Genomic DNA, 15,865 nt, shown 5'->3' with positions numbered 1-15,865 from the left:
TTTGGCATTGATAGCTTCTAGATGGTTGACAAGTATCTAAATCCTATTGGCAAATGCTTAAGAAATCATCTAACTAAATAACTGACTGACTAATTAGTTATAAGAAGATTAGGATATAGGCATATAGTTAATTGAAATGCCCTACATCAGATAACCACTCCAATACTTGCCTCACTTGAATCATTGAAGATTGCACCATCTAAGTTCACTTTGAAGACCAAGGAGGTGGGGGTGACCAGCAACAGTGGGAGGCTTTGAATGTGTGATCATTGATGTTTCTTTTATAGTAGCGTTGTTAGGAATATTATAAATTTTACTACATAATCTTTGTAAACTAATGTATCAACTTTTAAACATAATACGAAAAAAGTAATTAAGAAATTTATTTATTATGTTATTGATGTGATACTAATCACATTCATTGTCATATCATATTTTAAGATTTTAATAATAAAATTGATAGTAGTTTTAATATTTTCATTTTACTAAATATATAAAGTTATGAACCAGCTATTAATAAAATTTTAAATTGCAACGGGAAATAGGAATTATCAGATAAGCATAATATTTTACAAAGCTAACCTGATCAAAGGTGGTTAGGATAAGACAGAATTCAACATTATTTCTCTTACATGTATCATGTATGTCTAACCCATTAACAATATATATACATCAGCATTGTACATGATGACATTCGCTCTTTAATTGGGCTATATATTATGCATCACTGGACTATGAAATTCTAATGGACCTTGGCCTTATGGCCCTTATCAGAGTCAGACCCTTGGTCGTTGGGGTCTGCTTGACAATGTTGACATATCCTTCACATCAACTTCATCAGGGAAATAACCAATAATCTTCCTTTGCATTCTCCTTAAATTACCAGCAGACTCCATTGCCTCATCCAAGACAGCTCGAGCATCTGCCAATGACACCTCAAGCTCGTTATGGATAAAGTAATAAGAGCACATTTGGCTTAGAATCCTGTCATGTCTTTCTTGAAGCCTTAGCACTCTCTCTTCAGCATGTTCCAATGCCTCACTAATCATTCTTAGCTTCTCTATTATGATTTGCTGCTTGTGACGTTGCTTCAAGTTTGGCACACAGAGGAAATAAGAGAAAGATAAGCCGACTATGGCTAAAACAATGCGGCAATAATCCATGATTTTTTGTCTTCTGAAGAAGATATGAAAATAGGCGATAGGATGAAGAAAAGTGTCATAAGATTCTTTGCTTTGGTTGTGGGATTATAATAAGCTACTTTTGAGTTTTGATTTCCCTTCTCTCTTTATTTTTTTTTTTGTTACTTGGGAACCTATTGGTTGCTTTATAAATGGTCTTCGTTTTCCTTTACACCAAACTACTAGAACACTTTCTGATTCTCGGATTGTAAAGTTGGATATTTACATGCCTCTCGTTGAAGAAAATTCTTTTTTTATTTCTTTTGTTTTGTAAAGGTATTCAATGGCAAACTTCCCCTCACAAGAAACGTTTGTTGACTTGAAATTGTCTGCTCAGTTTCATTGGTAGGCATACGGACACAATCACTTCCATACCCAATTTCACAATTTGCTAATTTGTGCAATTGTGGGTAGGCAAAATAAAATGGTAAGTTGCACAAGACAAAAAATGTCAACTACTCACAATCGCACGAATCAACAAATTATGAAATTAAATATGTGATTGATTGTGACTATACAGTTATTATAATTTCATTCATTTTGTTTGGACATTTTGCAGAATATATATAGTGCATTGGTGTGCTGGTTGCTGAGTTGTCCCTTGCTACAAACTTTTTACGTCAAATGACATATAATAGCTAAGAAAATGCTAGAACCACAATATTTGCTACAACATGCTCATAAGACAAGTCGTGAGTGATAAAATAAGAGTGATGGATCCATAAAATTGTGGTAAAAGTTGTGGTTCTAGCATCACTCATAATAACCTGTTTCTCTTGATAGTTGGAGGCATTAAATGTTGATGGGTGATATAAGGGTCCAATAAGAATTCTTGGGAAAGCCATATGTGAATCAGTGAGATCCTTAACTTTGACGGCTAGACTGAAACGAAGAATAGGGGCCCTGAATCTTGTATTGATATTTTGCTGTTTGAAACCAACTTTCCAATCCAGATCATGCAATGAGACCTGAGTTTGTACCCTCACTTTGGGGCTAGGGTCAAACCATGGTTCCTCTAGCCAACTAACTTAAGCAAAATCCCTCAAACCGAAATCTGGATTTCCCTAAGTAACTCTTTAGTTTGGAAGGTGACCTTGGTCCGATTGAACAACTCCTACCCCACCACTTATGTTATGATTTGTAGGATTAAAAGCAGCATCCACCTTTTGTTTAGATTTCCTTGGCCATGATTATTATGGTTTCGTGACCGACTCTTGGGCAAGGCTACTCGGGCCATTAATTAGGGCCCCCAATTGAAAATGGAGTCCAAATATTTTAAATTGATAATTATTTTTTAAAAATTAGAAAAATGTGAGATTTTTCACTTCAAAAAAGCCCAAAAATTGTGGGATAATAAAATTGAATACATGTAATTTTCATTAATGATCAATTTCCAATACCAATTTGAGATTTTAAATTTTTTTTTTATGTCTCTTTTAGTCTCTCCTACACAATAGATTAATAATATTATCCCCCAATCTATCACATGGCTACAAACAGAACTCTCTCTCTCTCTCTCTCTCAACACTAATATCAAATTTGGAGGTTTGTTTCAACTTTTCTTCACCAAGGTAATTAGTAATTTTGCATATCAAAAAAATTATAATATAAAATTAATGAATGAAAATTATTCCAATAAAAAAAAAAGTCCACTTAAATTTCCTGTCCTAGGCGTGAAATTTTCTCAGGCCGGCCCTGAATGGTTCTAAGCACTTTCCTCACACAACTACTAATTTTATTGCTTCATCATTTTAGTAGCGACTCAAAAGCTTTACGTACATCAACTCAAATATCAATGGCAGAGACTTAACTATCATTTAGATATTTTAGTTTAACAACTACGTCAACACATAATTAAATTTCATAAAAATCAAGAAGGTGCCAGCTCTAACACGTTACTGATTTCAGTGATTTGTTTAGTCTATTTATTGTTCATAAATCTAAATAAATAGCTTTTATATATTACAGATTTACAGGTAATTTCATTACATTTACACCCCAGTTATAGTGCCGCGCTGTTTGAACTTTGAAGAGCAACAGTTACCCAGGATATGTGTCAGTCTGTACCTAAATTAATTAGCTTTTCAACAATTATATTTTTTGATGCATAGAATAGAATAGAAGGGAAAAAATTATTCTCAAAAGAAAAAAAAAATTCCTTTTTATTGGACTAAAAATTATCTTCCGTTGAATTGTATATATGTTTATTTATTAGGAAGAGTTAGATTTGACATGTATATTAAAGGCGTAAAGAATATGTAATTTAACGGTTAAATTTGTAAAATATGAGTGATTTTTATTTTATTGAGTAAGGTTGTAATTTGCGACTACAACTAATTTTGTAACTAAATTTTGTGCAAACTAAAAAGTTTTTTTACGAACTCAAACCCTTTAAAAATTATATAACGTGACAAAATGTTAGGAACAATACCATCCCAATCCCAAATACATTTAATTTTATTTCAAAGGCCCAAAGCCCCATGAGTTGGTTCACATAGGAGGATTGGAGGAATCATTTATTTATTATTATGATTATGAATAGGAGGAATCATGGTGTGTTGTGTAATTGTGTTAACCTAAAATTGAATATTTAAAAATAATATTTAACAAAATTTAATCATTAGAAGGCACTTTTACTCTAAATTGAATATTTTAATAGAGAAATAGAGACACACTTACTTTTATTATAGAAAACTAATTTTAATGTAAAGAAAATTAAAATACATAATTGCGCCGGATTGGGTTACTCAAATCCTATCCAAACAATAGCAAAAATATTCACAATAGTTTTATTACACTCTCAAAGTAACTAATCACCTCATGAGTCATTAAAAAAATTTAAATTGTAGATTATGGTGGGACTATGTGTGGTGATAACTGATAAACTAATTTAAGAATGTTATAAACCTTTGTTGTGTTATTAACTTTGTTGTTTTAGATTCTACAATTATTTTTCATAGGAAAATCAGTATCATAGGCATATCTATCCGACGCAAGCAAGTAACACAAAGATTAACAACCAATATAAAATAATTGTAATTAATTAAGTGGTAAAAATGTAAAATACTAATCACCATTCACTCTACAGTCCACAATGTCAATATGAGAAAATTTCCAAATCAGATAAAAAATAGTAAAAATTGCTTTTTAACACCAATTATACGCCAAAGTTAGTAACAAATTATGCTCAGCCAAATCTCTCAGCTGCAAGGCTGCTTCCTACTCTTTTAGTTGTTACCTAAAAAAGCCAAATCCTTTGCTACAATAATAATAATAATAAGCCAAATACCACCAGCCTTAGCCCAGCTCATCTCCCAATTAAACATGGAAATACCACCCTTTTTCCAAACCAGAAAAGAAAAGAAAAGAAAATAAACACTATATTTTTCATAATTATTGACATATTTTATAATTGATATATAATAAAAATAATATTAATAGTACATTTAAGTGAAAGTGATATTACTCCAATTAATTAAGACAAATCATATGAAAAAATATGAAAAATATTTTATTACTAACATTACTTAAAAAATTATAAATATCCCCCGAAGTGCCATGGCTCAACCTGTTTTAACTTAAATAATAGTGGTACAAATTTTACATATAAATCTTACAAATCTTATAAAATTTTATGTTAAGATTTGCAGTAAATTTTACTTTAGATAATATATAAGACTCCAAGGTCACTTTCCTATAAGAACCACAAAATCACTAATGACCTCTCTCTCTCTCTTATCTTCCAAAGCACTCCATCCCAAGTCCTTTTCTCCATAAATAAAACTCCACACCTCTCGACTCATTACCAACCCTTCACAAAACAAAACCACAACCTCTCCACCATGTCCACCGATCTCGAATTCTTACACGACGTGTCGAAAACCCGTCTACTCACGGTCAAGACTCGAACTTCATCAACACCCCAAGCCTCCAATAACATCGGTGGTGACAACAACAACATCGGAGTTATGGCACAAAAGATTAACGAGGATGAAAATGACGTAGAATACTACTGTCGGACTCCAACATCCAAGGAACACAGAATTCCCTCGATCCTAGACTGTCCCCCGGCGCCACGTAAACCAAAAAGAGCATCCTCATGCAAAAGAAAACTCTCCGAGGTTCAGTTTTTCGAAATCGTGAACTATGATGAGGTCGATGCGTTTTTCAGATCGAGCTTCGACAAGTTAGCTGTTCTTACCTCAGTCAAGAGGAACGGTTGCCCATGTAAATGAATCGGCTGCCAAGGTTGAAAATATTACACGACTATCTGTGTGTGTGTGTGTTTTTATTTTTTTTTTTGAATAATCTTTTCTATATATATATAATTTGTAATACTGGGTATATATGGATATGGTTGACATGATCATATATATCCATCCCACTACTGCATGAGATTGGATTCAGGGTCCTAATGGGTGTCTGAAATTTCTGACAATTTGGGATCTGAACCTTGATTAATAATTAATTACGTCAATATAAATTTTATGGATTTTTTTTTTTGTTCACATGTTGAGCAAGATTTGTGTTACTTTTGATTGATTTTTCTTTTTAAAAAAATTTGGGTTCTGGGAGAGAGATTAAAGAGGATAAAAAGGTTAATATATTGCAAGGATAATTATGCTGATCGAATAAGGAGTTCGATTTGGTAGATGTAGTTTTTTTGTTATTATTTTCTTAAGGTGGAAATTTTTTTTTTAAGGCACTTAAGGTAGAAGATAGTGAAGCTGGATTATGCGTTAGTATTTCGCTGGTTGTTGGCTAAGATGGTTGATCTGTATTGTGTTTGACATAATTATGTTGAGTAATTGACTTTATTTTGAGAGAGAGAGGGAAGGGTGTTTGTAACTATGTATAGATTCGTGCACCACAACTAGTATTCAATTGGATATACAATTAAAATTCAAAACTGAAAGAACTTATTAATCATACCTCATCTATGTGTCAAATCTATAGTCATAAATTCATAATTAGAATTTCACTAACCCACCGGTGTTCAAGTGCCACCATTTCATTTGTCAAACATCCAATTAGACTTTTGGGACCTTTGGCACACATCAATCGTAGTTTATTAATGGAACACACCTTGCCTTCAAAATGAATAACCGTACACATTGCCTGTAAATAAACTCTTAAAACTACAATCTTGTTCATGAATTTGAGTTAGGGATGATTACATTTTATTCTGTCAAGAATATTTGAAATATTCCTAATGGTAAGGCACCTCTTTCTAATTAAAATGGTCAAATATCTATATACATCTGTGTGTATTCTTGTGAGCTCATCATGTCATGACTCATGAGTGGATGAGACTCTTAATTGGACTAATTTTTGAACTAATCAATTGGTAATGGGTGTGTATGGCTACCTCTTTCTAATTAATGTTGGTCAAATTATTAGTTAACCATGGAATGCCACCTCTCATTGAGTAGTGTAAAAAAGAAGGGCCATCCTTCCGTGACTTCGAGTCTTTGACTATTTATATGTCTTGAAACTCATTTAAAGAACAATTTCTAATAGTAATAACATCTCTTAACCACCTCGATCGGGCTAGGTCCACGTTATTGCCTCCATAAGAACTTGAATTTTTCACCATTAGGATGGTAAAAAACTAATAACATGTGTCACATGACGTATGACATATTCTAAAACTAAACTTAGTTTTTTATTTTTATTTTTTGGGTAACTATCAGGACACTACATTTTTTACAATTATAATTATTGATATGATTAGTTTATGATTTGTGCATAATAAATCAAAGTAATATCAATAATGGATCCAAGTGAAAGCAATAATATTTCTTTAATCACATTAGACTATATCAAGTATTAAGTTATATGCCTTCTCAAAAAAAAAAAAAAAAGTATTAAGTTATATGTTGAAAATGTTATGTTCCTATTATTATCATTTTTCTAAGCATTAGTCCCAATTAAATTGGGGCCGCCTCTATGGATCCCCATCAACTAATTAGGTTGGCCGATATACTCTTGTCGGCCAAATTATAATTAAAATCATGTTCTTGTTGCTCTCCTTTTTAATATATCATTCTTTACCATTTCTTATCGATTTTTCTATGAGTATTTCTCATCCATATTATTTTAGGCCCTTACTACTTATCTATATTATTTTAGGCCTTTCTCTACTTTCAATTGCTTTTTGGACTAAAATTTCTGTTATGGACGAAATGACACTCTCTATCTTAGGCCAGTTGCATACATTTATATACATTTTATCTTTTACTACTCATCCAGCTCTATAAATAGTGGTCAATGAAAGGTACATTTTTTTCTCAAATATTTGTGGTGAGATTTGTTAGAAGCATTTTACGTACCCCAAAAGAAAATGAATTGCAAAACTTTTAGGTTCCTAGGTGTCCTTTTTGCTGTTATTTTTCTCATCTGCTCAGTTGTGGTGGCAAAGACACCCAACGAACACCAACAAACGTTAGTATATTGTCACCTTTTTTTTTACTTTGTAAAATAATTTACTTTATCTTTTTAACAAATATTAGATGTGTTTATTTTTCCTTCCTTTATTTTTTAGCTAAAGTTCAATTTAGTCCTTGAATTATACTTCAATTGTAAATAAATCCTTAAAATTAATTAGTTTTTTCCAATTTAGTTAATATATTGCTTTGTTAAAATAAGTCAATTTGGACCTGTCGTCCAAATCTATTAGCATATAAAGCTGTTAAAACAAATTGTTTTGGTAAATTATGAAACCCTCATTTGAGGTTTATCAAAATAATACTCTCTTCAAAAGTTTCATGAATTGGAGTTCCTTATTGAGGTTATTATTATTACTTATTTATTTATTTATTATAATTCAATAGTAATGCTGTGGAAGAGAAAATTAATTTAAATCGCTGGTGTTTATTAAAAATACTATGAGCCTGTTTGGTAATGGTGTTCAAGTATTGTTGTTCAAAATGATGTGAAAAACTGTAGATAAAAAGGTGTTATGAAAACACATGTTTAGTACTCATAATGCAAAAAATGTGTTTGATATTATGTTTCTAACAACATATTTTCAAATGTAAAAAAAAAAAATTGTGTTTGATATGTGTATCTTTTTTTTTTTTTTTTTTTTTTTTTTTTTTAAGTGGGTTAAGTTATCAACTTTTTCTAACAATATAGTGCTTTTAATTTCTTTGATGAGAATGAGAGAGACAGTCCCACCCATTCCCACAGCCAAGCTATATATCTACTTCTTCCTCTTCTTCTTTTGCCCATCTCCTTCTTCCTTTTCTTCCTGTCCAACAATGAGGGAGGAGCAAAAACAATGGAGGTGAAGAGAGAGAGTACCATTAGGTGCTATTAGACAATTGCCAAACTTGTGGGTCCCACAATTTTCAATATATTTCCAATAATGCCATCCAACATTGTTATTCTAAAACTAAAAACTGATCTAAATGTGCTTTTTTAAAAGCACATTGCCTTTGTGTTAGAACCTATTTCCCTCTCCCTTATGTGTGTGTATTTGTTTTTCAAAAAAAAAAAAAAAGGATAATTGTCCTATATTGCTTAAGAGAGCGTGTTGTGTGTAGTATAACTTACCCTACCTTCCCTTAAAAGTTACCATGCCTTTTAAGTGGAATAGTGATGTGCCTTTGTGTTAGAACCTCTTTCCCTCTCCCTTGTGTGTGTGTTTGTTTCTCAAAATATATATATAGTCTTTAAACACTTTAAGTTGAGAATTGTAATTTAAACACTCTTAATCAAACACCTTTACCAAACACAAATTTTTTTTTTTGAACCATAATTTTCAGTGTAATGCAGCAATTTAGATTTAAGTTATTGATAAATTATTCGGTTGTTTTTAAAAAATATCTTATTAATTCATAAATAGTTCAAGTGAGATACGTTAATCATCCACAAACCTCAAGTTGTAAAAATGTGTCATTATGTCTAAATTTGTCCATAATTTAGATAAGATTCTTAAAAAAATAAAATAAAATAAAATACAAACACCCTTATAGGATGTTCATATTGGGTAGAAGATAGAGAGCTGTAACAGAAATTTTTGATGAGCACTTAAAAAAAAAAAAAATTCTATTAGGCCTCTCTCTACCTTTAATGACTTTTGCGAGAACTTATCCATAATTTAGATAAGAAATGACATGTTCATATATATTTTTTTTAAAGTAAGTAAAAATACAAACAACATCCTTTAAATTTAATCAAGTATCATTTTAATCTTGTAAAAATACAAATCAGACATTTTAAATTTAATTAATTGAGATTTTAGTCTTATAAGTTTACATTTATTATTACCTATAACATCAATCTTTTGAATGAAACGATAGAAAGACTAACGAAGAAGCAAATATTAATTTACACGACCAAAATGGCAAAAATGAAGTACATACACTCCATAGACCAAATTGACAATAGAACAAACTTGTTTACCAAAAAAAGACAATAGAACAAACTTAGAAGATATAATTTATATATATATATATATATATATATATTTGATGATGCCGAAAAAATTATCAATGAGCTAGGCAATTCTCGCACGCTCATCATTGTGGTGCTGGCCAAATACCGTCCGAAGGTCAAGTCCAAATGTTTTCACAACTCTAGAGTGTCAGAGTTAGGTTGAATTATGTGTACCTGTTTTTTGAGGGTCTTTGGATTTTTATAGTGGTGTTATGCTTGCATAGCAAGTCTTTTCCATACATGGAAGATCCTCATTAATGAGCATATCTTTCGAAATCTTCTTTGTATTAGAATTATATTCGTATTGAAATTCTATAAACTAGGGTTAACTGTGAAGCGTAAGTCGTTTTCATTTAAGATTTCTTGGAGCCCACATAATGAACAACTAAATGCCATGTGGCCTTTTGACCCGTCCACCTTTTTGTCCGTCCATGTAGAATCCGTCTATTATTGGCCCATTTGTTTAGCAGGCCATCCATATAATCTAATCCATCTTCTTCCTTTTCAATATATATATATATATATATATATTTTTTTTTTTTTCCCAAAAATGCTTTCATCTTTCTAGACTAGTTCAGCTTCTTCACACAAGAATCAAGAACTTTCGAGAGATCACAAGCGAATCCAACATGCCATCCTACGTGTCACCATCCTATTCGACCTCGTACGTGTAATACCAGCGAGTTTAACACTAACGCTGACGTGTCGCGATCCTATTCGCGGGAATACTCTAGCAAAACTATCACCGCCAACACCAGCCCAAACCGTTATAAAGTACTCCTCTAGTCCTCTGTTTCCCTCCACTTCCTAGTTCAGAGAAAGAAAAAAAAAATCCGATACGTTCAAAAAAACCCGAAACGTTTCAGATTCACGGTAACTCAAAAGCGAAACGAAATCGTTAGAAGAGAGCAGAACGAAGTAAAGTAACAATCAACATTCGACAATGAGGGTGCAGAACAAAACGGTGGCGTTTTTGTTTCTCTTTGTTTCAGGTAACATTTGTTGTTTAATGTTTAATGTTCTGTTTGGTTTGGTTTGAAAAGTGTTTCTAAATTCACTTGAAACAAAAAAGAGTTATAAGGAAATGTTAAGATTAAGATGATGTTTCCGTAAAACTGTTTTCTAAGAAACAGAGCATCCTAAAACAAAGCTAAATTTTATTTTTTGTTTGATTTGAATGAGAATTGACAACTGAGTTGGTTAATTTTTGAGATTTTAATTTTTTGGAAAACAAAAATAACTCAAAAAAATTTATGGGTTTTGCTTTGTTTTCTTTTTGGATCACTTTTTTCCTGGGAAATTAAACAGGGGACCAGAAAGTTTGTGAGGTTTTGGGTATATCGGGTGTTATAATTTAGCAGAAAAGTTTCGAAATTTGTGTTTTAGTTTTGTTCTTAAGATTACTTCATAGATGTCTCTGACTCTGAGTTGGTTCCTCAGGCTAGGAAATGCATTATTTTAATGAATTTTTGCAATAAAATGTCTTTTTGATGAATTGAGTTCTCTGAAAACTCACTGAAAGCACTTGAATTTGTTGTTGAGAATTGGCTTTTTTGCTGAAACTAATTAAACTTTTTTTGTGTGTGTTTTGGAAGAATTTTTGTTAGGAATAGCAGTGGCAGCCGATGATGCCTCTCCGAAGCTCGGGACTGTGATTGGTATTGATCTCGGAACAACCTACTCTTGTGTGGGTGTGTACAAGAACGGTCATGTAGAGATTATAGCCAATGATCAAGGGAACAGAATCACACCCTCCTGGGTCGCATTCACTGATACTGAGCGTTTAATAGGCGAGGCCGCGAAGAATCAAGCGGCTCTCAATGCCGAACGTACCATTTTCGATGTTAAGCGGCTTATTGGAAGGAAGTAAGTGAACTTATTTCAACATTTTGGATTGATATTGAATCATTGATTGTGGTTTTGTTGAGAACAATGATGAAGTAGGAAAAATGGATCACTTGCACTAATACTATGAAAAAAGATTGATTGATAATAAATTGTGAATTTAATCAAACAATTATTTAGATGGTTGTAGTTTTTGGTTTTGTTGAGAAGAATGATACAGTAAGTGAATTGGACAACTTGCTTTGATATTATGATAAGTTATCCCATTTTCAAAAGTTTCTGACTCACACTAAAGAGTGAATCTCATGGTTTAAGATTTAGATTGATGTACTTGGGTTTTGTGTTTTGGAGGGGTAAATTGAATGGCTTGTTTTGATTTGGTTTTGTTTGTAGGTTTGATGATCCGGAGGTTCAGAGGGATATTAAGTTTTTGCCTTATAAGATTGTGAAAAAGGATGGGAAGCCTTATATTCAGGTGAAGGTGAAAGGTGAGACAAAGGTGTTTAGCCCTGAGGAAATCAGTGCTATGATATTAGGGAAAATGAAAGAAACAGCTGAGGCTTATTTGGGGAAGAAAATCAAAGACGCTGTTGTCACTGTTCCAGGTATATATATAGTTTCTTAAAAACTTTGTTTTTAAATCGTTTGTGATGTATATAAATAGTACAATATCAAATTGGCTTACAGAAAAGGGGATTTTAGGATTTTCGAGTGCTAATGTAACTCCTGAATGAACAACTGAACAAGGACATGTTCTGTACTCTAGGATTAGTGCATGTTGAATTTTTAAGATATTATTTATAGGAAAAGCTGCAAAACAGTACAGCATAACCAATGTAAAAAGGATAGATTTTTGGTTGATATTTATAAGAGTTGTGAACTTGTGATTGCAATGTCTCTATCTATGTTTCATGGTCTAATGGTTTTATATCTGTTGCTTCTTGTAGCCTATTTCAATGATGCACAGAGGCAAGCCACAAAGGACGCAGGCATCATTGCCGGGTTGAATGTGGCTCGGATAATCAATGAACCTACTGCTGCTGCTATTGCCTATGGTCTGGACAAGAAAGGAGGAGAGATGAACATTTTGGTTTATGATCTTGGTGGTGGTACTTTTGATGTTAGCATCTTGACCATTGACAATGGTGTGTTTGAGGTTCTTGCTACTAGTGGAGACACCCACTTGGGAGGAGAGGATTTTGACCACAGAGTGATGGATTACTTCATCAAGTTGATTAAAAAGAAGTACAACAAAGATATCAGCAAGGATAACAAGGCTCTTGGGAAGCTTCGTAGGGAATGTGAGAGAGCAAAGAGAGCATTGAGTAGCCAACACCAAGTCCGAGTTGAGATTGAGTCTCTTGTCGATGGTATTGATTTCTCAGAGCCTTTAACAAGGGCAAGGTTTGAGGAGTTAAACATGGACTTGTTTAAGAAGACAATGGGGCCAGTGAAGAAGGCTTTGGAAGATGCAGGAGTGAAGAAAACAAATATAAATGAGATTGTCCTAGTTGGAGGAAGCACCCGAATTCCCAAGGTACAACAGCTGTTGAAAGACTTTTTTGATGGCAAGGAGCCAAACAAGGGTGTGAATCCTGATGAGGCTGTTGCCTATGGTGCAGCAGTTCAAGGTGGAATCCTCAGCGGTGAAGGCGGGGAAGAAACCGGAGGTATGATTTTGTTTTAATGTTAATTTGTTGTTTGATATTCATGGATTTGGCATATTGGTGACAAACTAATATGAGATTTTCCCTCTTTGGTTTTTTTGTAGGCATTCTCTTGCTTGATGTTGCTCCTTTGAGTCTGGGTATTGAAACAGCTGGTGGAGTGATGACAAAATTGATCCCGAGGAATACTGTTATCCCAACTAAGAAGTCTCAAATCTTCACCACTTATCAAGACCAGCAAACCACAGTGTCCATCAAGGTATGACATGAATACATACAAGAATGAAGAAACCTTATTCTATTATAAGCATCCTGTATTTGGTGTTGTTAGACTAATGTGACTTTGAAAATTTTCAGGTCTTCGAAGGTGAAAGAAGCTTGACAAAGGATTGTCGTGAACTCGGGAGGTTTGATCTATCTGGCATTCCACCTGCTCCAAGGTAATCTAAAACAGAAATGGACTGCTATAATTGTCTATTGTCACTAGCTTTAAGGAAACAGAAGATTACTGCATTTCAATGATTTTTAAATCCTATATAACTATAGCTTTTGGTTTCTGACCAATATTCTGATTCTTATTGCAGGGGAGTCCCCCAAATTGAGGTTACCTTTGAGGTTGATGCCAATGGTATCTTACATGTGAAAGCAGAAGACAAGGCAGCTAAGAAGTCAGAATCCATCACCATCACTAATGACAAGGGGCGTTTGAGCCAGGATGAAATCGATAGGATGGTGAAGGAAGCTGAGGAGTTTGCAGAAGAGGATAAGAAGGTGAAGGAGAAAATTGATGCCAGGAACAAGTTGGAGACTTACATCTACAACATGAGGAGCACCATTGGTGACAAGGACAAGTTGGCAGATAAGATTGATTCAGACGATAAGGAGAAGATTGAGAGCGCATTGAAAGAAGCTCTTGAATGGTTGGATGATAACCAGAACGCAGAGAAGGAAGATTTTGATGAGAAATTGAAAGAGGTTGAAGAAGTATGCAATCCAGTTATAAAACAAGTTTATGAAAAGAGTGGTGGAAGCTCTACTGGAGCTGAGGATGAGGAACCAAACGATGAGTTGTAGAATGCTTGGAGCATAGGGTTCAAATTTGTTGAGTTTTTATTTTTATTTTTTTCTGACCTGCAAAATTTGTTAGTAGTTAGCCAAAAATGCTCATTACTGGTTATTATTCCTCGAGTTCAAAAATTCCAAGAATATATACATAATTTTCTAGTAATCTGAATTTTCTTTGTTACATAATTTATTTATTTCAATTGTGATGCGGTGCACATAGTGATGTCATATGCTGATGATGTTTGTGATTTTGAGTTAAGAAAGCATGACACATATGACCATAAATCAAATTCTACAGATTTTTTGGTGCAATATGCATAGATTTCAGCTCGTAGAAAGGCGAATGGTATTCTAAGAATTGCTTTGAAAAACTTCTCTACGGACGGCAGTTCATTAATGTCTCCATCGGTTCATTAATGTCTCCATTATAGCTAGAGAGCTTAGCCTCTTCTTCCTTGGTAGGTCCGTACCATCTTCAACAATGCCTCCAGTTGTTGCAAACCCAACCCATTACCTACTTCCCACCATTTGATAAAATTATAATCAGGTGATGGCATGAATATGTCAGCATTTTCAATGTTTAACACAAACACAAGCACAAATACACTCATGTTTTAGGCGCCCCACCCCAACCCCCCCCCCCCCCCCCCCCCGGGCACCAAAAAAAAAAAAAAAAAAACCTTACATAGTCTAGTCACTATTTTTAATTGGGTCGACAGTTTCACATTTATTTTAATTGGTCCCATGATATTTATCTTTTAATAAATCTGTGTAATTGTCCTGACAATTTAGTGAGCTTGTCTGTGCCAGCTTAATGGGTGAACCAAAAATGCCCCCAATGAAAATGCCCCTAATTTTTTACAAATAGAAATATTCTTGTACCAATGAAAGTATTAATCAAACCCTAAATATTCACCAATAAATAAGAAGTAGTTTTTTATCAAAGAAAAACCAGTTAAAGAAAAAAAAAATTCATTGGATAGTTCAATCATTTAATCTCTCACATATAAATGTTAAAAGAACACATTAATCTTATTCTAGTAAATAAATTTATACTCAACTTTTATTTAGAGATATCAATTATATAACTTTATTAAAATTTTCAATCATAATTTTTTAGTATTTGGTTACTTCATTCAATAAATAATGTTTATTTTAGTTGTATAGTCATTAAGTCATGCGATGAGTTTGTTTTAATTTGTAATTTTTTTACTTAAAAAAAAAAGTTTTAACTGAAAGAAAAGAAAAGAAAAACTAAAATAAATATTCTATTAATATTCAAAGTATAAGAATAGATCTCATTTAAAGTAGTCACTTTAGATCTCACATTACCTTGAACCGGACCTGAGCGTGTCCAATTTTAATTTTGAGATCATTGATTATTGGATGACTATCATATTGTTATGGAATTGGATTAATGCAAAGAACTCGAATTTCATTGCCATTGGAGGAACCCCACCTCCTCCCCTTTTTTGTTGCCCTATACATGCTAGCCTCACCCCCCACACGAGGGAGAGACCTTATTTTCTCAGAAATTCCCATCATTCATTCCTAAAATCCTCTCTACTACTCTCTTATTTCCTCAGAGTCACATGTCACATCATGTGACTCACGTGTGAGTTGTAACATGACCATACGTACGTACCCAAATTCTCTTCAGCCAGT

The 15,865-nt window shown here is 33.1% G+C and overlaps 2 protein-coding genes across 2 annotated transcripts; both read left to right on the top strand.

The window, feature by feature from the left end:
* The first annotated feature begins 4,902 nt into the window (after positions 1-4,902).
* LOC115979957 (cyclin-dependent protein kinase inhibitor SMR1-like) lies at positions 4,903-5,675 on the top strand. The gene has a single exon (XM_031102082.1). The coding sequence runs from the start codon at positions 5,024-5,026 to the stop codon at positions 5,414-5,416; it is 393 nt and encodes a 130-aa protein (XP_030957942.1). The 5' UTR covers positions 4,903-5,023; the 3' UTR covers positions 5,417-5,675.
* Positions 5,676-10,431: 4,756 nt separating this feature from the next.
* On the top strand, positions 10,432-14,318 carry LOC115979954 (mediator of RNA polymerase II transcription subunit 37a-like). Its single transcript, XM_031102076.1, has 7 exons — positions 10,432-10,615; positions 11,219-11,489; positions 11,862-12,073; positions 12,416-13,138; positions 13,240-13,394; positions 13,493-13,575; positions 13,720-14,318. Exons 1-7 carry the CDS (start codon positions 10,567-10,569, stop codon positions 14,207-14,209), a joined length of 1,983 nt encoding a protein of 660 aa, XP_030957936.1. The 5' UTR covers positions 10,432-10,566; the 3' UTR covers positions 14,210-14,318.
* The last annotated feature ends 1,547 nt before the right edge of the window (positions 14,319-15,865 follow it).

Source organism: Quercus lobata, chromosome 3 (genome assembly GCF_001633185.2).
Source record: "Quercus lobata isolate SW786 chromosome 3, ValleyOak3.0 Primary Assembly, whole genome shotgun sequence".
In the NCBI taxonomy this organism is placed as follows: domain Eukaryota; kingdom Viridiplantae; phylum Streptophyta; class Magnoliopsida; order Fagales; family Fagaceae; genus Quercus; species Quercus lobata.
This window is presented reverse-complemented; position numbering and strand designations above follow the sequence as displayed.

Bases quoted from the DNA above. Each gene is read 5' to 3' on its own strand.
- LOC115979957 (XM_031102082.1), top strand. From the start codon at position 5,024: ATGTCCACCGATCTCGAATTCTTACACGACGTGTCGAAAACCCGTCTA.
- LOC115979954 (XM_031102076.1), top strand. From the start codon at position 10,567: ATGAGGGTGCAGAACAAAACGGTGGCGTTTTTGTTTCTCTTTGTTTCA. The intron at 12,074-12,415 runs GTATATATATAG...TGCTTCTTGTAG, and splicing joins CGCTGTTGTCACTGTTCCAG to CCTATTTCAATGATGCACAG. The intron at 13,395-13,492 runs GTATGACATGAA...GAAAATTTTCAG, and splicing joins AAACCACAGTGTCCATCAAG to GTCTTCGAAGGTGAAAGAAG.